Raw genomic sequence first — 23,205 nt, forward strand, 5'->3', positions numbered from 1 at the left:
CCGCTGTATACCCCCTTGAAGCTCCCCTTTCCTTGTTTCCTGGTCAGCAGTTGGCTGAAGTCTCTGACTGGATTTGCATAAGAACGCCATGCCTCCTGGCAGCCAGAGAGCAGCACAGGGGCATTGCAGGAAGCAGAAAGCAGAAAACATTCATGAGCCTCTCTCACTCAGGGAGAGGGACACACACACAAGATGATGAGCCCGGCTGGGGGTGGATTTTTTTTTGTTAAATGTGTCCCACGCACTGTGGAGGGTGGAGGAGGCCATGCATGCACTACAGGTGTGTGGATTCCTCTGGGCCTCTCCTGACGTCATCTGTGCTGCTGTGGCTGCCTCTCCTGACATACTCTGTGCTGCAGTGGCTTCCTCTACTGGCATCCCTTGTGCTGCTGTGGCTGGCTCTCCTGACATTCTCTGTGCTTTTGTGTCTGGCTCTCCTAATATCCTTTGTTTTGCTGTGGCTAGCTCTCCTGACATTCTCTGTGCTTTTGTGGCTGGCTTTCCTGACATCCTCTGTTCTGCTGTGGCAGGCTCTCAAGACATCCTCTGTGATTCTGTGGCCGGGCCTCTCCTGAAATCATTTGTGCTGCTGTGGCAGGCTCTCCTGACATCCTCTGTGATGCTTTGGTAGGCTCTCCTGACATCCTCTGTGCTGCTGTGGATGGTTCTCCTGATATCCTGTATGCCGCTGTGGCTGACTCTCCTGACATCCTCTGTGCTGCTGTGGCTGGTTCTCCTGACATCCTTTGTGCTTCTGTGGCTGGCTCTTCTGACATCCTCTGTGCTGCTGTGGTTGTCTCTCCTGACATCCTCTGTGCTTTTGTGGCTGACTCTTCTGACATCCTCTGTGCTGCTGTGGTTGTCTCTCCTGAGATCCTTTGTGCTTCTGTGGCTGGCTCTTCTGACATCCTCTGTGCTGCTGTGGTTGTCTCTCCTGACATCCTCTGTGCTTTTGTGGCTGACTCTCCTGACATCCTTTGTTCTGCTGTGGATGGTTCTCCTGATATCCTGTATGCCGCTGTGGCTGGCTCTTCTGACATCCTCTGTGCTGCTGTGGTTGTCTCTCCTGAGATCCTTTGTGCTTCTGTGGCTGGCTCTTCTGACATCCTCTGTGCTGCTGTGGTTGTCTCTCCTGACATCCTCTGTGCTTTTGTGGCTGACTCTCCTGACATCCTTTGTTCTGCTGTGGATGCCTCTCCTGATATCTTGTATGCCGCTGTGCCTGACTCTCCTGACATCCTCTGTGCTGCTGTGGCTGGTTCTCCTGACATCCTTTGTGCTTCTGTGGCTGGCTCTTCTGACATCCTCTGTGCTGCTGTGGTTGTCTCTCCTGACATCCTCTGTGCTTTTGTGGCTGACTCTCCTGACATCCTTTGTTCTGCTGTGGTTGCCTCTCCTGACATCCTCTGTGCTGCTGCGGCAGGCTCTCCTGACATCCTATATGCTGCTGCGGCAGGCTCTCCTGACATCCTCTATGCTGCTGTGGATAGCTCTCCTGATATCCTGTATGCTGCTGTGGCTGACTCTCCTGACATCCTCTGTGCTGCTGTGGCTGGGTGTTTGACCTATAACATGCATGCCTGGAGTTAAGAGCACCTGTTGATTTTTTTTTTTTTTTTTTGGGGGGGGGGGCATTCTGACTTTTGCTATGGGGCCCCATGATTTCTATGTACGCCCCCGCCCCATCTGTCATGCAATCCATCAGCGCCATACATTCATATTCAGAGACTGTGGTATATACATACAATGAGGGCAAATTCATTAGAAAAGGAGATGCTACTCGGAATAGTCAGTGGTTAAAGGAATGCCAAAGGCCTGTTCACTGCATAATATTAAGAAGGACATGGGAATGAACATCAAGAAAGTGAAAGAAGCCATGGAAAGTTAGGAAACGTGGCGAGAACTGGGCACCAGAGTATCCAAGGGTCAGACACATCTGAATGGATAGAAACAGGGTATGCAGTGTATAAACCTGGTATGACCATAGCTGTGCTAAGCCGTAGATTCAGATTACCAGGTCATTTTTACCACAAAGTGAAGGAGATAAAAATAACACCCTCAAACTACTTGTGGAATTGCAGGTGTTTTTCATTGCTGAAGCTGCTTCTGGGTGTATCAATGTCAGCGGGAGCGGTTGTCAATCAGAGTCAGTGAACTGCCCAGTATACAAATTGGGGTGGGTGTAACTGTACACCAAGCTCTTAGCCACACCAAGTGTGCACCAAAGCCCTTCCATTTGCATATGAAATATAAGGCATTTTCAATAATGGTGCTATATAAAGAAATAATAGTAAAACTTTTTTTTTCAGTTTAGTTTAGATTTCAGGGGTGACCGACTCCCTTTAAACAGTTTTTCCATCCCAGGGAAACTTCTGCCTAGCAGTGCAGTTGCCAAAAGTCACTGATCGGATACCGCTCTGCTAGCCGCGTGAAGCAGGCGGTCACATATGCAATTTGCATACTGGAGGTTACATGCTGAATAGCTCCTCAATCATGGCTCTCAATGGAACATTGAGAGAAGCAGGAAAAGTATCTAGTTGGCACGTGATTGCAACCATGCAAATCGCATTCTTGCGCTTCTTTCATGACCGTTCGAGCTGTCAAAAGAACAGAACCCTAACTGTGCAAATTGCACAATGTCAGCAATCAGCAATATATAGTGACCGCAGAAATGTATCTGAATCTTGAAAACCCCCTCTAGCCTTCATTTCATCTCTTGAACCCAGTACAACAAATATGTAATGTGAATCCATAGAAAATGCGTTTTTTGATCTCTTCTGTAAAAACTCCCTCTGGAACTGCGTCTCATCGACAATTGTGGTTGCCTCACTGACGACTCGAGAACTGCCCTTGGTTCAAGCAGCACTGTCATAGCGTAAAAATAAAATCTGCTACATGTTGGAATACAAATCACGGTAATAAAACTAAAAGTTTTAGAGATTATCCAATCAACAACATGTAAAACTAATCCACGGGATAGGTGATAAATGTTGGATAGCTGGGGATCGGACCAATGGGTTCTCCACCATTTATGAGATTGGGGATCCTGTGCAATGTTGAACACTCCTACTATACATGAGAGCAGTGGTCACTATCATTCATGTAGACTTGTTGAAGTTATGCATAGGCTGTGCTGCTCTATTAATCTGAGGGACATTTAGATGGTCTTCTATTCTTTAGTCCCACAACGTACTGCCATATACATACAATGTAAAGCGTGGGTGGTTAGAGACGAATTTTGGGAGTGACAAAGTAGTAGTAGTTTGTGCCCCCTACAGTGCAGAAGAAGTTAAGTACGCCAGCATCTTAGCTGTTCTTTATGTGGTTCGGACTGTCCTAAATATAAATGTGGTCTTTTCCAAACACTTGTTTTTGCAACGGCTTAGGCTATGTGCACACACTGCGGTTTTTGCTGCGGTTCCGCTGCGGTTTTGAAACTGCAGCAGTTCCGCAGACATGGTACAGTACCTTGTAACCCTATGGGTTTTCAAAACCGCAGTGCTCACGCTGCGGTTTTTTCCACGCTGTTTTGCTGCGGTTTTTTTTCCGCAGCATGTCAATTGTTTCTGCGGAATCTGCTGCGGTTTCACACCTTTAACATAGTAGAGGTGTGAAACCGCAGGAAAACCGCAGGTCACTTTACCTGCGGTTCCGCAGGAAAAAAACTGCAGGTGAAACCGCAGTGTGTGCACATAGCCTTATACAGTTATTTATACTTGATACATTGCAGGTAATGCACTTGTCAGATTCAGAAAGGGCCAGAGCAGGTGTGAAAGTCTCATTCTCCAACCAACAAAGGCGTTCCCTATTGAGTAAGAGAGATTGCATTATACCGCATTCACACACGTGTGTCACAGTCCGAATTCTGACCTGCGGGTCTCCTGCCTGGAATTGACAGTCTTATTAATGCCTATTCTTCTGCCAAGTTGAGGTCAGGAGACCCGTAGACAATCCGTTCATCATGGTGTGTATTCGGGCTGTGACACAAGGATGTGTGAATGAGGCTTCAGTCTAGAGATGAGGACACCTGCAGCTTTTATTGCAATTATGCAATGTTTTTGTAGAAACACCATAGTTTTTCTACAGTTAGGAAAATCACAATCAAAAACATGATAATGACAGTGATAAAGATACATCTAATCAGTGTACATTGGCGGGTGTCTAAGAGGGGGTATAAGAGAGCAAGTGCTATAATTTGGTTACTGCTCTTCTCTGAGTGCCAAAATGGCATAAAATAAGTTTCGAAAGTGTTCTCATATTGGAGTATTCGCATTATGGGTCGTCAAGTTGCAGACTTTGACTGCAAATCGCCTTGTAATTCCCAATAAACTACCATGAGCTCACCCTAAAGGCCTAAATGCATATTACACTGAAGTAATCTGAATGGGCCGATATTGACTAGATTGGTCATCAGTCTAATATATATGGGGGGGCCTCCCAGTTTTTACCCAACTGGTGATCTAAGGAAGCCCCTATACACATTAGGGATAAGTGTCTGGCAGTTTGAATTGAAACAGCCAACACTTTTCTATTCTGGAGTAAAGCTCCTGCCAGACATGTCTGGCAGCAGCTTTGTCCGCTTCGAAAACCCATGACCGTTCAGCCATATAAAGGGGGAGTTGGGAGAGATGGCTGTCAACCAAACTATCATTCGGCCAACAGCTACTGTACCTAATGTGTATAGGAGTCTTACAACGCACCTACACTATTACAAGGAAACAATTATAATGCTGGAATTTGCATTATACCGGTTATCATTTTTCTAAATCATTGTATTACAGATTTTTTCTAGTAACCCACAGTACGGACCACCCAAAGTGTGTGAAGTGGGCTACACTAAACTAAGTGGCATCCTTTTCCTGCTGCTATACTACCATCTTTAGTGCAGGAGCGAGTGTCATAGGATTTTTCAGTGCTCTCTCCCACACTGAACACGATAGCTACAAGGGACAAGTAAGACATTATTCAGTGTATACTTTGGGTGGTCCGTACTACAGGTTTTTGGCAAAAATTGCTAATAGAGTAATTTAAAAAAAAACTGATTATAATGCAATGCAGTTGATTTGTGAAAGTGGAAGCAGCCTTTAGGTGAGACCAGTGGAGTGGGCAGATGTAAGCATCTTAGTGGGTGAGCTCCTGAGTATTGGTATGACTAATAAATTAATTGACCCATAAAACTGCATTCCAAAAGGTCATCATCTTTAAACTGTAGAGTATCCTGAACTTTGTCAGGAGCTTTCATTACATTACCGTTCCCCTTGGTAAGCGTAGATTATTAATTACATCTTTTATTTCCTATTTGCTTTCATTTCTGTCCATTATGACATTCAGCCCTTGTCTTCTTTAATTTGAGACTGAACTGGCAGATCACAGCGTTCGTGTGACTTCACATTGCTTCGATTTTAGTCTCATGAATTTCCGAGCTACACTATAAAGTCTAAAAATGTCTTGGACTTGAAGTTGTTTACACAGAATACCAGCAGATCTAAAGTTACAGAATGGGGGCTGGATGTGAAGGCATAAAAATGGTCTACTCCCAGGTTTACGTCACTGGAGACTCATCTGCCTGGGTCACTTTAATCTGGATTAGTTTACTTTCAAATGTTGTGGGATTTTTTTTTTCTTTTTTTAAACGGTTTGCTCTGCACATCCTAGCTGAAGTGACAGCCTTGATCCTTGTCGTTGTAGTTGGAAGAACTTCATAGAGATTCTGTAGCGCGATCCATTCCGCTAGACAATGTCCTCACAGTAAGCCTGCATCCAGCTGCCAGTGGTACCGCATTCAGTCAGCTACGTTCACCAGATAATCCCTTAGCCGCAGAAGGTAAGTTCTTCCAGATGTTGTCAAATATTCTTCCTAAACCTCAGTAACAATCCGAGTACCGGAGTGCTTTGCTGAAATGTGACTCTGCCTTGGAAGACAGAGACGGGATCTTCAGACACCTCAGCTGTTCATCTGCTCTTCTGGCCAGTGATTTATTAACAAGATAATATTGACAAGTCGTAATGTCTCTCGGAGGTAATCACGACATTCCTTCTATGTAGGTTTCCTTCAACAGCTGTTGAGGGAAATGACAGCATGAGCTTTTTATTTGGGCCAGCACGTTCCTTATTTAGAAAGATGGTTTCACCTGTAGTATTTTTTATGATCTTCCATGTATATACATATATATGTTTACACAGAATGCCATACCACAAAGAGAACGTGTTAAAAATACCATCCCTGCTTTACGTCAGAAGACGTTTAGATTTAGAAGCTGTACTCGGTTCATATGCTCTGACCCTCTTTTTCCAGCTAGCAGGCATTAGCTATAGTGTAGGATCCGCGAGAGGAAAAAAAGGAAAGTTGGCCGCATGACAAGGATAGCGACTAAAGTAAGGATGTTTATTAGTAGAAGTATGAAGGCAGCGTCCTGGTGACCTTGAAGAAGACGCGTGGAAGATGCCAAAGACCCATGATCCAGAAGGAAATTATGACTCCAGCTAATAATATGGATATTTACACCTAAAGAGAAACCATGCGGCATCAAGGGGGAGGGAATGAGTAGATTTCCCATCTGTTGAGACTGATCAAGCTATGTGGAATGAAAATGAGAACACTCCAGAGTTATGTAACATCCTGAGATACCAGGGCAGGTATGGGGCTTGTCATTTGTCTGGGAGCAGCAGTAAGGTAAAACATAGAGACAGAAGTCACAGTACTTCCCAGAACAGGTCCATCAACGCTAAAGCCCTCCTGAATAGTGGTGGCCAAGACGATAGATTGGGACTTCAGGAGCAGAATCTGCAGTTGAAGAAGAAATGTGACAATCTCCGGAGACGCCACATAAAGGAACGGGAAGTGTGGACGAAAGAGAAGGAAGGACTTTTGAAGGAAGTTACGGATTTAAAAGTAAATTCTGTGTTTTATTTGTGAATTATTCTGGAGGGATGATGGTAATGTGGGGGGTCCTAAAAATGCAAACTTAAAATGTTTGTCAAATGACTGCGTAAAATAGTAATGTGAGGATAGTTTTAGTAATAGGAGATATTTCCGAGTTTCTTGCTGAAAGTTTTAGTATTTTCTCGTTCTCCATTTCCGTAGATTACCGTATTTTATAAATTACACCGTAGATGCCTTTTGCATAGTAAAATAGATAATCTTTTATTGCTACAGACATCAGTCTTTTCTGTAATGAGAACAAAACCACAGGGCTGCATGAGTGAGAAGGCTGGCATAGTCCTGTGCATGGTTTACATAGGAAGTGGACAATATGGTTTACGTGATCACATTCTAAAATAGTGTACACACTACATTATGTCACTGATACAGTGTATGGCTGAGACGCCTATGGCAAGTCATTTGGGAATGTAATCTTTATGAAAAAGGGGTTTCCAAGACTCTAGTTTTTTTATCCCTTTGAGGGAACTGATACTTTTAAAGTAAAATGTGAAAACATTAGCAATTTTGTGTCACCCTCGCTCTTGATATCTCCGATACATATAGGTAGCCTAAGTTACAAAACTTTTCAGCAGTTGCCTAGAAGGTATTTTGTTACCTATTGTGTTATTAATAAGTAAATCAGGTGGTCTACATCATCACATAAGTTAGGATTGTATCTGGTGTGATGTATTAATTGAGAAAAGGAAGACTTGAGCTTCATTGGGAATACATTTGGCTGGGATGCATCATGCAACACCAACTGTATTACCTGCGCTTTTTGAAATAACTATAAATATCATAGGCAATATTTTTTTATTTTCAGTCAGTGGAAGAGATATAGGCGTATGTTTGGCCTCATCGTCTCAAATGGTCTGGCCGATTGTAATCACCGACTACTGTCTGAATTTAGCCTAAATCCCCAGCTGTGGCAATACAGCTAGAAGAGTAAAATAATTCACTGCCCTTGTGGATCCAGTACAGGCAACTCCTGAGGTCCTCGCTGGTTCTGGAAGTGGTGTCTGCCCTGTTCGGAAGTCTTGGCACCACTGTTGCCTGATCACTGCAGCAGTATTGTGACTTCTGGATGGAGCAGACATGGCTTTCAGAAGGTGTGAATACATCCGTTTTTAATTTTTAACCAATCCATGCCAAAAAAAAAAATGAAAGGACAACCCCTTTATAGTTAGGATAACAAAATAGATTTCAACTGTTTCATTCTTCTTTTTGGGAATCCTCTCTGACAACCAGTATAGTCACCATTTTGACCCTCACAATGGTTGGCACTGGTGATGAGCGAACGTGTTCGAATAAGGTGTTATCGTTCCCGAATACTGTTCCAGTTGCATCGGCTGCATGTCTCACTGGTGTTCAACAGCCACAACATATGCAGGGATTGTCTAACAAACAGGGAATCCCTCAAAGTGTTGTGACTGTCGAACCGCTGCAAGACATGCAACCGCGGGGAGTTGAACATGATATTCAAGCATGCTGAAGATACTCTATTAGCACTCAAGCATGCTCGCTCATCACTAGTTGCCACACAAGATTTCCCAGATGTTGAATGCTACGTAATCAGTGAAACCAAAGCAGATTGTGTTATTTAGGAGAATATGGCGTTCATAGGAATAATTTGCAGAGTGTCACATAATGTGTTTGTTTGGCACAGGGCGTGTGTTTTAGCTTTCAGAGTCCAGCAGATGAATCACTGACAGATGTTGTTTCTGAACGCAGATCAAACCTTTTAGAACGGGAAGTCTCCAAGGCTCATATTCGGAGGGATGGGCATACCATTAAGGGAGAGAAGTGTGACCAATTGTTCACATTGTTACTGTTTTTCTGTTTTTTTTTCTATTCTAATGCCGAAAGTGTGTATGTAAAAAAAATTGCCAAAAGTTGATTTTCCAGAGTACAATCTGAAGATGAAGAGCAGAAATGCTGAGTAGAACCAGGATGATATCATAAAATATTCAGAAAGAATTCCTAATATATATGGCAGCACTGACTATCATGTGATAACATATCGGCATGGCACAATGCTTCCATACAAATTGTCATGCTGCTTGCTTGTGGGTTGATTTTGCTGACTTTTTTTTTTTCTTCTCTTGGAGGCTGGGGACTTGGCTTGTCCAAAAGTAGTAACAGATTTATTTCGTCTCCGGAATGCTGCGTCCTTTGTGTGTATGGTGATATTCCATCACATCTTGCATGTTACAGGCAGGTGAAAACAGGGGGAACCTACTTGAGATCAAGGCTGTTTTGGAAGTGATTCAGAGAGAACAGAGAAGAGAAGAGAAAAAATGGACTGACTCTCTCCTGCAGTGTCTCAGTGATCGATGTGGGTGGGAGACTGAACGGATAGAGCTGAAGCAGCACATCTCCAAGGTATTGTAATGTAACCCATTGTCAGTGAATAATGCAAACTGTACGCTAGGTAAAAGAAAGGTGAAAATGTCTGTAATCATTTACTGTAGTGCATCAGTATTCCCATCCGCTCCCGTAAAAGAACACATTTTTTATATTTAGATGCTAGCCAGTCCTGTGATTGACAGTAGTACGCCAGTTACCATGCCAACCAAACATGCCAAATTTAGTCGGGGCCCTGTTACAGGAAAATAATTTCTGTTTTAGTTACAATCTTCTGTAAAATGTACTCTGTGGGCGATTACGAGTGAAATGGGTGGGTTATCCTATTGCACTAATCCTGCAGAAAGTCTGAAGTTCACACAATCCATAAAGAATGGCAATCGGGCTAACCTATGATTCCATCTATTCCAGAAGCCTCATAATTGCCAAAGGGGCTGTCATCAGTTAAGAGGAGGAGGGGACCCCCATACACATTTTGTCTATCCCCCTGGTTGTCACTAAGGCAAAGATAGTTATATTTCCCACACAACTTATACAGCTTTTAACATGTAAATGCCCAGCTTAATGTAATGCTAAAATGCAACTTTTATTACTAGTGTGTGGATATCCTAAATATTTATTGAAAAGATGATTACTCACGTTGGATCGGTTCATTAAGGCTGTTGTTTTGTACGCCACTTAAGGAGTACAATGCGTCAAATTCATTAAGAAGCCCACGCCACTTAGTGAGTTTGTGGCTTCTGCTCAGTGGCAATTTCCTCCTTGTACCTTGCCGGAAATGCTTACATTTTTGGTGTAAGACACTTTGGCACTTCAGCTGAATTTGATGGAAGGCAGTAGCCAAGCCCCATCCAGTAAAGGTCCACCCATTTTGGCGAAGCCGTTTCGAACTCTTGTGAAACTGCAAAAACTTTGTGATGTTGCTGTAAAAACTTTGATGAATCGGGGACAAAGTCAATTATGTGTATTTTGGAGCACTCATGAGACTGCTATACAGACTACAAACTTTCTAAATTGATATGATACAATGTCAGGGTGCGTCCACCTCTGCAATCCTGTTGATTTATGAGGATTACTTTTTGTCACAGCGATTTAAATCATTCTGCAGTCACAATGTGTTATGTACTTCTGAGCAACAGTCCCACCACCCTTAATAGTTATAGTTTCTAACTCGCTAAAGGGGTTGTCCCATGAAAGACAATTATTGCATAGAAGTAGGGGCAGCTGGACTGCTGTGATTCCCACTAAGTGGGAGGAAAACACTGTGCCACTCCTGCTGTCATTATTTGTATTGGATCAACCGTTTGGACACTGGGAAAGGTGTGAAACAAGTATCTCATAACTTTATTAGTACCTTTGTCACTTTATTTTAGTGACCTTCGGGAATAACCACTGACAGGACCCAAATTTTGGCCATTTGTTGAAATTTCCAACCAATAATTAAAGGGGTTGTCCACCAATTGGATCAATATTTTTTTTCTTAATAAATTCATGCAATTGGAGCTAAAAATCATTTTTCATTAAAATTGTTGGGTTTAAAACCAGTTATTGGAGTCGGCCACACTATCTTTATTTCATCAGATTTTAAAGGACATTATTTTATGGCCCTTACTATTATATAGGTATGACAGATCTCCTGTCCATAAAATGGCTGCTGGTAGAGGAGCATCTGACCAGATCTGTCCATGAGTCTCTCCAATAGGAAAGCAGCTTTCTCATCTGAGGTTTTCAATTGGAGGAGACTGATGGACAGGCAGGGCCGGACTTCTGCCTGTCTGGTTGTGAGCTGCCTTATCTGCTACATTGTTAACAGAATCCGTGTTCACAAGACAGCCATACTTTTAAGAGTAGTGACGGAGCACAAAATCGCTGACTCCATCACTTACCCCCGCAGGCCACAGGTATCATTAGAAATATTGGTCTTGTAGTAAATCTTCCTTTCCTCCATCCAGGGTAATATTAGTAATATACAGTATCCTATCTGGTGCTTGGGGACTGGGACAGCATGGGCCTGTGTGATTTCAAATGCCAGGGCTGAATTTCAGCCCCAGTCCGTACCTGTGGACAGGTCTGGTCACATGCTCGTCCACCAGCATTCATTTTATGGACAGGAGAGCTGTGGGGTCTGTGAGGGATGCTGCACTATCTAGATTGATTCCAGTGATACAGTGGCAAAGAATTCCAATTTTGCCGTCCTGAAGTGATAAAATCTTACAGTATAGGGCCCAACTCTAGAGTGCTAGATATTATTCTGTTACTTTACTATATGGTGTTCTGACCAACTTCTCTTGCTCAACATTTTAATAGCTAGAAGATCCCTCTGCCAAGACATGTGCAACTCAGGCAACTTGTAAGAGCCCGGAAGACACAAAGACAGAGAAATCAGAACAAGAACAGTTACTAGAAGATAAGAGTGCTACCGTTATGGAGCTTAGGACCCAGCTAGAGAATAAAGAACTCAACTGGAAAGTGGAAAAGATGGAGATGTTAGAAAGGTTTGACAGTGAAAGAAAAGAGTGGGAATGCCAGTGGAAAATGATGCAGAGGAAAATAGAAGAGGTCAGTATTATCCACAATGGGAACAAAAATCAGTTCTCAAGACCCTGTGACTTTACACTGAAAACCACAGGGTTAATAAAGTAGCAAGATTTGTTCACTGAAGGCCTTGCAGTGCTGCCTGTTTCTAGAATTTTCCATGAGTTAGGATCTTTTTATTTACACCGTTTTTGATTAAATGGTGCTGTTTTTCTCTCTCCTATCCTAGCGTTCTGTATATTCTGTCTATCTATCTATCTATCTATCTATCTATCTATCTACCCCATATCTATCTATCTATCTATCTATCTATCTATCTATCTATCTATCCCATATCTATCTACCCCATATCTATCTATCTATCTATCTATCTATCTATCTATCTATCTATCCATCTATCTATCCCATATCTATCTACCCCATATCTATCTACCCCATATCTATCTACCCCATATCTATCTACCTATCTATCTAATGTGGCTTGCAAATGTATTCACCCCCTTGGCTTTTTACCTATTTTGTTACATTACAATCTGTGGTTAAATATTCTCGAAATCCAGTTTGTGTGTGATGCATCAGCACTGAATAGTCTAAGTTGGCGAAGTGAAATGAGAAAAATATAGGCATAAATTAAATTTATTTGAACTAATAACTATAAAATGGCATGTGCATATGTATTCACCCCTTTTGCTTTGACGCCCTTAAAAATTTCTGGTGCATGCAATAACCTTCATAAGTCACATGCTTAGCGGAAGGAAGTCCACCTGTGTGTACTATAAGTGTCACGTGGTCTGTTAGTATGTACACACATTTTCTGAAAGGCCACAGAGGCGGCAACACCATTAAGAAAATGGCACCACTAACCAAACAACACCATGAAGACCAAGGAGATCTCTAAACAGTCCAGGCAAGGAGGGCATTAATCAGAGAGGCAGCACAGAGACCCTCCCTTAAGGAGCTGCAGAGTTCCCAAGCACAGACTGGAGTATCTGTCCATACGACCACAATAAGCCGTACATTCCATAGAGGTGGCCTTTATGGAAGAGTGGCCAGAAAAATAGCCTTTACTTACACACAAAAATTGCGAGGCTCCCCAAATGTATGGCGGAAGGTGCTCAGATCAGACCAGAATTTGAACTTTTTGTCCATCAATGTAAATGCTGTGTCTGGCGCCAAAACAACACAGCTCATCACTCCAAACCATGTGTCAATGTCATGAACTCTGATACTGGTTGTCAGGTGGTTCTTTTGGCGCCGGATTTTGAATTTTGAACATGCTTATACAGCTATCCATCACTGTTTTTGATATGTATGTGGTAATTCCTGAGGAAGAAGTCATATACAGACTTCGAAACGTGTTGAATAAAACCACCATTCCTTTTCTTCAATACGTCCGGACTTCTATTTGTTCAGCAGCGCAGATGATATCAACAAAATTCCTTTGTATAGTATCATGTTATGGGGATGTTTTTCGGCAGCAGGGACAGAGAAAATAGCTGAGTTGAGGAGAAGATGGATGGTGCAAAATACAGGGATGTTCTTGAGCAAAACCTGTTTCAGTCTGTCAGTGATTTGAGACTGGGATGGGGGTTCACCTTCCAACAAGACGGTGACTCAAAGCATACCGCTGAAGCAACACTTGAGTGGTTTAAGAGGAAACGTGTAAATGTTTTGGAGCGGCCTACTCAAGCCTAGTCCTTAATCCAATTGAGAATCTGTGGTCAGACTTGAAGATTGCTGTCCACCACAGGAAACCATCTAACTTGAGGAGCAGGTTTGCCTTGAAGAATGGGCAAAAATCCCAGTGGCAAGATGTGGGAAGCTTATACAGACTTATCCAAAGTGACTTGTAGCTGCAATTGCTGCAAAAGGAGGCTCTACCAAGTACTGACTTTAGGGGTTGAATAGTTATGCACACTGAAGTTTTCAGTTATTTTGTCCTACTTGTTGTTTTCTCCACAATAAAAAGAAAACCAATTGTTCACAGAAGTTGTAGGCATGAATTAATGCAAACCTAGTGAAATTCCAGGTTGTGAAGTAACAAAACACAAAAAATGCTTCTATCTATCTATCTATCTATCTATCTATCTATCTCTAAAAAAGATGGACACAGCATTCCTGGTTCCATCTTTTTTTGATATTTTAAGGACTGGTATGTGCCTGGGAGGCGTTGCACTCATATTACTGGTGCTTTCCTTTTATCTATCCCATATCTATCTATCTATCTATCTATCTATCTATCTATCTATCTATCTATCTATCTATCTATCTCTCTATCTATCTGTCTGTCTGTTTGTCTGTCTATCTTTCTACCCCTCTATCTATCTATCTATCTATGAACAAAAAAATGGTGCAGCACCAGCAACAGCAAAAAGGTATGGAAGTAGTAGGTGCAAAGCCCCCCAGGCAATACCAAACATTGATAATATCCAAGCAAATAGAGGCATCACTCCAAGATCAAAAGGTATAAGTGGTTTATTAACCCACTGCTCTGACTTCTGATAACGTTGAGCAGATAGCGTCACAATAGAATAATGTCAATACATTACACAACTTTGATATGATTCGGTTAGTAATAGTTGGTCGCAACATTTTCTTTCACTAATTCACATTTATTAAAGTTATAACAATGTGATAGGACAGTTTTTGAGAACTTAGATAATGATCGGTTGCTTCAAGAGTAGCTAATCTTTGAGGACATTTTTCATACTTGTTAGGCGCTTTAATTGCCTGCAGATTGGTAGGAATCCAGGTCCAAAGATCCACACTGACCGCTCAGTAGACCCCCTGGACAGTGCTCAGCTCAGTAATTTCAAACGCACAGATCTTTCAGAGGACAGAGTTAGTAGAAGGCATCGGCTCCATACACCAATCTGTGTGCTCTCTGGCAGGAGCTGTGTGCTTGTGTCTTCTAAACTGCGCACTCTTCAGAGGGTCTGTAGAGCGATCGGTGAGGAACTCGGGATCCAGACCCCACTGATCTGCAGATTAAAGTGCCTGACAAATAGGAAAAGACATCCTGAAAGTTTCGTTATCCTTTCATACTCTTTTATGCTCATATATTAAATTCTAATGTATACTTTTTGCAATTTGCTTTTTTTTCCAGCTGTATCAGGAAGTCAAATTAAGAAGGGAGAAGAACTTGAATGGCACCGAAGAAAGGCTTGACGAGAAAATGCTGCCGTTCTCTATGTCGTTTTCACCAGCTGAAGCTACTAAAACAACAATTGTAGAAAGACAGAATGACATGTTCAGCATGAAATCTGACAGAAGTGACAGAATACGGCTTAATGACTCTCCCCATAGCAAGACAGAGAAGGCAGAACTCAAGATACCCAGTCAAAATCATCATGTGTGCAGTGTTGAGTCTGAAAAAAGCATTGCCCAAAGAATGTCCAAGACAGAAAACGACACCCTAAATGATGTAAGTGTGCGGAAATAGACTTGATCAGATTGGATATAGTTGCAAATTACAGCAGCCATTAACTGCAATCCAAATGATTTTTTTTATCTGCAGGCGTTAAAAGAGATTGCCAGGGTAAGCGAAGAACTGTGTAAATTCCAGGAAGAAATCCGGACAAGAACCATCTGCAAAAAGTATGTATGGAAAATTCTCAGTCATTTATAGTGGTTCATTATAATTACAGTACTCAGGCCTGTGACTGGTTCAGCTCTTTTTCTTCCACTGACATACAGTATTAGGTTAGAAAGTGACAGCTTTATTTAATAATTTAAAATACTGCCTTTCTAAAATTTCTGTGCATATTCCATTGCTTAAAGAAGTTTCCAGTATCTGAAAAAATGTAAAGAACAGAAATAAAAGAAACTCTGCTTACCGCTACAATTTCCTGCCAATCCAGCATAGGTGCCCCAGCATTCCCTGCCAGTGCAAGGCTGAGCCATAATGCCAGTTGGTATACTACTTAACGATCAGCCAGTCACTAACCGTTCACAGAGAAATGCTGTACACGTTGGCATCATGGCTCAACACTGAGAGGTGATATGAGTACTACAGGACTTCTAAGGCCTCTGATTGGCTGAACCAGTCAGATTATTGCAGTAGGGCAGCAAAAACTGGCTGGGACCACAGGGGCATTTGTACTGAATTGGCAGGGAGTTGAAGGCATGTGTGGTGTTTTGTTATGTTAAAGATTTAGTGGCACTTTTTATATTATTTTTAGAAACTTCAAACCATGACTAGCGTCAGTATCGGGCAACCCAGGGCAGATGCCAGGTATTATTTTTTTTAGCAATGTGATGGCGAAGTAGGCATGGATCCTTCCTAAAATTATAAAAGAGCAGAGAAAGAAAAGAGATCAAGTATTCCAATCTGCTCCATCACCTGATCCTTGGGATACTTGGGTAGTATACCTGTACAGTGAAAATGTTTGAGTATGTGAATACCAGATTACTTCCCGTCTAAGAGAGCGCAAGATAAGATTAGTCCAAAATTGAGTGCTTTTAGAAAAGATATTCCTAGTATAAGAGCTGAGATGCATTTTATAATTGACAGTCCCTTTGGAAGCTGTAATGGCGTGGAACATATTTTCGTGCAAGCCTAATAGATTATATGGAATGGGCTAGTACAGATGAGACCACCCCTGCAAATGTAAAAGAGTAGGATGTCCTGTGTCAGCACACTGTAACCTATAGCAAAAATCAATTTCAAATAAAAATTTTTAGAGATAAAAAAAACTTCATGAAGATCCCATTACCAAGGACTGATGTGCTGAAATGTTGAAATGTGTTTTAAATGCTTTTAGGTTCTAGATTTTGTGCGATTCGATTCGCAGGACTTTGTACATTGGCCATGTCAGTAATCTGTGGCTATTGAGGACCTCTTACCTGACAGTATACACAGCCTGGCGTGAAGTCATTGTTGTGCCGTGACGACATGTGATGTCACTCTAGGTTGATTTATCAAAAGAAGAGCCGCAGATGCTGGAAGATAGGAGGTGGTTCGCAGGGCTCCTGTCCAGCATCCACAGAATATTGAGGTGACCATTGGACAAGGTCCTGCGAATCAGTTGGCACCAACTCTCATTGGATCTATTATGCAGATAAATAATAAGGATTGCACCAATCATTTCTGCTTTTGAAACAATTCTTTATTTCCAAAATGTTGAAGAAATGCTCACAAGAATTATGTTTTTGGTCTCATATCAGGAATCACATTTCCCACGAGGCTTTAGTAATGTTTCCAAATTTATTTTTTATCCCTGAGTTTTACTTGAAGCGGCAAATATTGGAATAGATTCAGTTGAGTTAAGAAAGAGGTTTTTATATAAAATAAAACAATATAATTTTATGCTTACCAGATTAATGTCTTTTTGACACAACCAGAAACATTACTAGTTCCCTCCCCCACCATCAAAGAAGAGACAAACACAGTGAAATACTTCTGGGACATAGTGTACCGGCGCATGCGCAGTAATGATTTTTGGCTTTGCCCGCAGTTGGGCAAAGCATACTGCGTGTGCGCAAAGCAAGATTGCTTTGCACATGCGTGAACAATGGAGAAGAATACCAGAGAAGAGCGCGGATGGGGGCCACGGATGCGGTGGAGAAAAAAGAAGAAACACCGCCCATCGGACCGGACCCAGGCCATTTAGATAGGCCTGCAACTTCCAGTGACAGATTCCCTTTAATGGCAGACAATTTTTTACTGACAACTAATAAATTCCTGTGAGGGGGGAGACATAATAGGTATGTTGTTGATAAATGATATGTATTGGCTTGAGAAAGTTGCCAATCAGAAATCATTAGATGTCTCTGTAACAACTGACTTCATTGTGTATAGGTACAATATTTCATTAAAGGGAAATGAGGTATATAAGTCTAAAGAAGTCTTTGCTAAGATGCTATTGTGCAAAATCTATCATCCACCTGGAAAGGAAATTTAGTTTTCCCTTTAAACATTGTTCTTGCCATTTGATTTTATATTTTAAAAAGTAAATAATATATTCTTTTTGATGGTGACATAAGCAGCTTAATGACCACTTTTAGCCCAGAAGCTCAACTCATTGTGCAAGTTCTTTTATAGCGCAGTGGCATCATTGGCTAACATAGACACCTGGCACCACTTAAAGGGAATCTGTCACCAGGTTTTTTCTACCTCATCTGAGAGCAGCCTGATGTAAGGCAAGAGAGACAGAATCCAACAATGTATCACTTAGTTTACTGGGTGCAGCCGTTCTTGCAGAATCAGAGATTTTAGATTTAGCAGTACAGCAGAGCTGAAGAACGTAACCCCGCCCACACCAGGCTATGTATATACAATATCCATAAATGGTGAAGTACTTATCACAGGAGGGGCGGAGTCACACTACCAGACACACACTTCTGTGCCCCAGCAATGATAAGCTGGTGCTAAAACAATCATTGCAACTAAACAAAAGCACAGAGCTAGACAACAGAGGAAATGCTGAAATCTGTGTTTTAATGCCTTCATCATGCTGCCTTCAGATTACACAGCAGAAACCTGCTGACAGATTCCCTTTAAATCTAGAAAAAAAATAATGAACTACTTCTACTTTAAATTCTGTCTGGCAGATATTTATGCCATACCATTATGTAACCTAATATATAAAGCACAATGTGTGTGTGTATGTTTGTATGTATGGATGTGTGTATGTCCGGGAATGGCATCTGCACCATCGTAGCTACAGCCACAAAATTTTGCACAGTCACATGTCTGGACCCCGAGAGCGTCATAGGCTATGTTGTGAGGCGAAATTTTAAACCCGCGCGTTCCAATTCACCAAACAATTTGGCCTATTATTCTTATCATTTCTATGGTGTTATCGTCCTTCTGTAAAGCTGGAGTCACACATAGCGACTTACCAGCGATACCGACAACGATATCAAGGTGTCGGGATCGCTGGTAAGTCGCTAAGTGATCGCTGGTGAGCTGTCACACAGACAGCTTCACCAGCGATCAGCACAGCGATGCCGAGCGCCCAGCATCGCTTGCCATCCCTGTAAAAAGTAGAATTAAAATAAAAAATATAGTTATTCTCACCTTCCGACGTCCCGCGCAGCCATCCTGCCTCTCTCCACGCTCCGGTCCCAGTAATCCTTTGCGAGAATGACCATGAGACGTCACGGTCTCGCGGGAGCGCGAAGTCTCGCGGTCATTCGTGCAAACGATCACTGGGACCGGAGCGTGGAGAGAGGCAGGATGGCTGCGCGGGACGTCGGAAGGTGAGAATAACAATATTTTTTATTTTAATTCTATTTTTTACAGCTGATCGCTGGTCTCCCGCCTGTCACACCCAGCGATGCGTGCTGGCCAGCGGGAGACCAGCGATCAAAAAAATGTCCAGAGGTTTCTTACAGCGATTAGCGATACCGGCAGGGGGGCTGCTCGCTGATCGCTGTCACACACAACGATCTCGCTGGTGAGATCGCTGTTACGTCACAAGAGTTGTGACTCAGCAGCGATATCACTAGCGAGATTGCTATGTGTGACTCCCGCTTAAAGCTGGAAATAACACAATTTATTACCGTGCCAACACAGACCACCCTCTGTCAGAGACTGCAGGGGGAGCCCAGTATCACACAGGATAAGATTAGATACACAGCTCAGCAGTCAGTATCACACAGGATAGGATTAGATACACAGCTCAGCAGTCAGTATCACACAGGATAGGATTAGGTACACAGCTCAACAGTCAGTATCACACAGGATAGGAATAGATACACGGCTCAGCAGACAGTATCACACAGGATAGGATTAGATACACAGCTCAGCACACAGTATCACACAGATTAGTATTAGATACACGGCTCAGCAGACAGTATCGCACATAATAAGATTAGATACACAGCTCTGCAGTCAGTATCACACAGGATAGGATTAGATACACGGCTCAGCAGTCAATATCACACAGGATAGGATTAGATACACGGCTGAGCAGTCAGTAACACATAATAGTATTAGATACACAGCTCAGCAGAAGGTATCACACAGGAGAGGATTAGGTAGACAGCTCAGCAGACATTATCACACAGGATAGGGTTAGATACACAGCTCAAAAACAGGGTGTGCCAAAGGAGAGGACATTTTCATTCCAAGAATTCCACTCATTCCATCTGATTTGTTTTTTGATTTTAAACGCCTCCAGTTTCCAGTTCAACTGCTATTTGCAATGTCCATTAACAATGCTCAGGGACAGTCCTTGAAAGTAGTAGGGATCGATTTGCAATCTCCATGCTTTTCTCATGGTCAACTTTACATGGTCTATTCAAGAGCTGGAACTGCCAAAAATCTGTTCATCTTTGCACCGAAAGGAAAATCCAAAAATCTTGAATGAGTTGAAAATAAAATACTATCAATACTTGGGTAATCGTTTAGTTAATTTGTGTTGCAAATCTGTAGTGTTGAATATATGATGTGAAATGTTTTTATGTGCAATATAATCATTATAATTTGTTATAACTAACCACAGTTGGTTACTATGCCCAGGCAACGCCGGGCTCTTTAGCTAGTTATAGTTATTTGTAGATGTTTTATACAGATGGTCAAAAGAACAGTTTGTGTGGATGTAATTTGAGGTACTGTTGGAGCTTATAGATGGGGGTACCACAGCAGCTTGTTATTTATCTGAAGAAAGGAGGCTTGTCGCTGGCACTTGGGAATGGAGGATTGGCTGCACATGTGGGGTTCTCTCCATTCATTTTTATGGGAACCACAAAAATTACTGGCACACTTAGAAATTTTTGCACTTCCGTGCAAAAAAAAATTGTAAAGATCAGCACATACACAGCCACTTATCCATTCCTAACTGCACATAATAGGAGCCCTACTCTAGAAAAAGAGACAGAACACAGCTGGGGACCTGCTTCTACTGGACTTTTAGGAAATATCTTGTCAATATGCCATACATGTTCAAGACGTAACACCTTTACATTGATCACATGGAAATGCTGGATTTATGGCAGATCTTCATTTGCTTGTTGAACACTTTGTCAGCTTTTAATATTAAATTAGAATTTTTATGGTAGGATGTTCTTCAGGTTCGGTCGCACATTAAAAAATTTTATGTCAATTTTATACATTTGTTTTGTACAGAGCTGTGTCAGAATCAGGAGTTGGAGAATCCAATAGAAATCTTCATGTGAAAACACCCAGAAATCATACACGATGTCCCAAAGTGTCTACCAGCAAGCTAAAGGACTCTGTCATCAGCAGCGAAAACACCTCCTCAACTTTCACTGCTGACTCACAACAGCACGAAAGAGATAGTTGGTCCTTGGAGACTCAAGACGCAGCTTTTCCTTCCTTGAATTTTTCAGGGCCTTTGTCCATCTCTCTGTTTCATGATAAAATTCCATTGATAAATGAAAATCTAGTTCCTATCGCAAGCAAAAAAGTCTCTACCGACATTGAATTAAACAATAACGATGGAGAGCTTTGCCACCTGGAATGGCTATGTGGTATCGGAGGGCTTGAAGATGGAGATTTTGCTGAGTCTTTGTTTAATAGTTTTACAGATATTAATCACTTTACTCCAGAAATGAACAAACAAAATCTTTCGGTGTCACAGAATCACTTTTTCAACTCTGATAGTTTATATCCAGAAGTGATTATGTTAGGACATTCAGCCGTAGGCTCTCCTTATAGCTATGAGAATACGATAAAGAATGGAAAATTAGCTGCAAAGATTGATGAGTTTAACAGAGTAGTATTTAAAGCTGGAAAAGGAAATGCAGTTAGCAATGATGACATGTCAATGGATGTGGCACTGGATATAGATGAAGAATATTTGAGTCCCCCGGTGTCCCAGCATTTAACTACTGGAAAAACTGTTACCAAGCCACTTACCGTATCTGAGATAAGGGAACCACCTTGTACAATTAGCACATCCTATAATGGTGGCAAAGTGGAGAAACCTACAGCTCAACAATGTCAACAGGCAAATGGTCCTCTTGCTACGAGTTGCTACAAGAACACGCTGCAAAAACACAACTGGAAAGGTATCAATTTGTCAGGACGACCACGGTCAGCAGACTCTAGATCCAACTATGGGGTTGTGGAAAAGCTTCTAAAAAGCTATGAGACCAAAGTGGCTGCTCCTGTTTGTCATTCTAAGCCCTCTGTTAGCACATGGACACAGTCAGACTTCCTGCTGACCGATAACAGTGCTGAGACACTGACTCAATGTTTGGAGATGCTTCATCTTGAACAAACTTCAAAGGTTCTACAGAATGACATTCACTGGTATCCACATCAAGATTCCTCAAACCCAAAGCTGCCAGAGGTGAGAATACAGTTTTGTTGCTACAATTTATTATGCTAGTTATCTATCAGGAATCTGATAACATACAAATAGATACAAGATCTGTTCTTTACTTATTGGAGACCTGTTACGTATCACTAAAAAAATAGTTTTGTTAACTTGTCAAAATCCCAGTGTTTTCTTGTTTTTGCTTTTTTCATTTTGTTCCACTGTTGAGGAGATGTGCCATTTTCTCCTTTTTGGTGCCCAGTATACTAATTCCTGTCTTGTAGTCCAAGAAGGTGTGTCAGAAAAGTTTTCCTCTGGAGTGTGTAGTCCTTTCTATGACGTTGCCCAATCACCCCTCGGCAGCATCTGAAATTGATTGAACAGAGTACTGAGACGGAATTTCTCTGCAGAGAATATACAGTACACCCATGTAATCCTTTTGCACAGTACTACATATAATAATGTAGTTGCACCATTCTATCTGAAAATTTATGGTATACATCTTTTCAGTCATTTGATCCCACTATGTCCCCCGAGAATTAAACTGCTGTATGTGTATATATCTATATGTACATACAGTGGCATATAAAAGATTGGACACCCCTGGTCAAAATGAGTGTTATTGTGAACAGTTCAGCAAGTTAAAGCTGAAATAATCTCTCAAAAGCCTAAAGTTAAAGATTATACATTCCGTTTGTATTTTAGGCAGAAAAATACATATTGTCATTTTTTACATTTTAAAAATTAAAAAATGGAAGTTGGCCTGATACAAAAGGTTGGGCACCGTTGGAGATTTGTGTTCTGAGATAACTTAAACTAAGGTTTTAGACCTTATTTAGCCTGTTAGGGTTATGGATTGTTCACTATCATCGTTAGGAAAGGCCAGATGATACAAATTTCCCAGCTTTAGAAAGCCTCAGCCTCCTCTAAACTTATGCCAAAAAACAGCAACCATGGGTTCTAAGCAGACACCTAGCACTCTGAAGATGAAAATGGTGAAGGCCCACAAAGCAGGAGAAGCGTTTCCAAGTTGCCCTTTCCTCAGTTCGAAATGTAATCAGCAAATGACAGTTAACAGAAACAGTGGAAGTCAGGATAAGACCTGGAAGACCAAGCAAAATTTCAGTGAGCTGTTCGTAGGATTGCTAGAAAGGC

At 41.8% G+C, this 23,205-nt stretch overlaps 1 protein-coding gene across 1 annotated transcript in view; it reads left to right on the forward strand.

Moving 5' to 3' along the window:
* Window positions 1-23,205, forward strand: part of MTCL3 (MTCL family member 3) — a 97,100-nt gene that overhangs the window by 68,202 nt on the left and 5,693 nt on the right. The window contains exons 6-10 of the mRNA XM_073575777.1: window positions 9,137-9,304; window positions 11,594-11,845; window positions 14,928-15,245; window positions 15,339-15,418; window positions 20,895-22,083. Of these exons, the coding sequence (XP_073431878.1) occupies window positions 9,137-9,304; window positions 11,594-11,845; window positions 14,928-15,245; window positions 15,339-15,418; window positions 20,895-22,083 (2,007 nt within the window). The remainder of the gene's footprint in view (window positions 1-9,136; window positions 9,305-11,593; window positions 11,846-14,927; window positions 15,246-15,338; window positions 15,419-20,894; window positions 22,084-23,205) is intronic.

The sequence above is a fragment of the Dendrobates tinctorius genome, unplaced genomic scaffold (genome assembly GCF_039654945.1).
Source record: "Dendrobates tinctorius isolate UK_male_01 unplaced genomic scaffold, ASM3965494v1 ptg000046l, whole genome shotgun sequence".
NCBI classification, from domain to species: domain Eukaryota; kingdom Metazoa; phylum Chordata; class Amphibia; order Anura; family Dendrobatidae; genus Dendrobates; species Dendrobates tinctorius.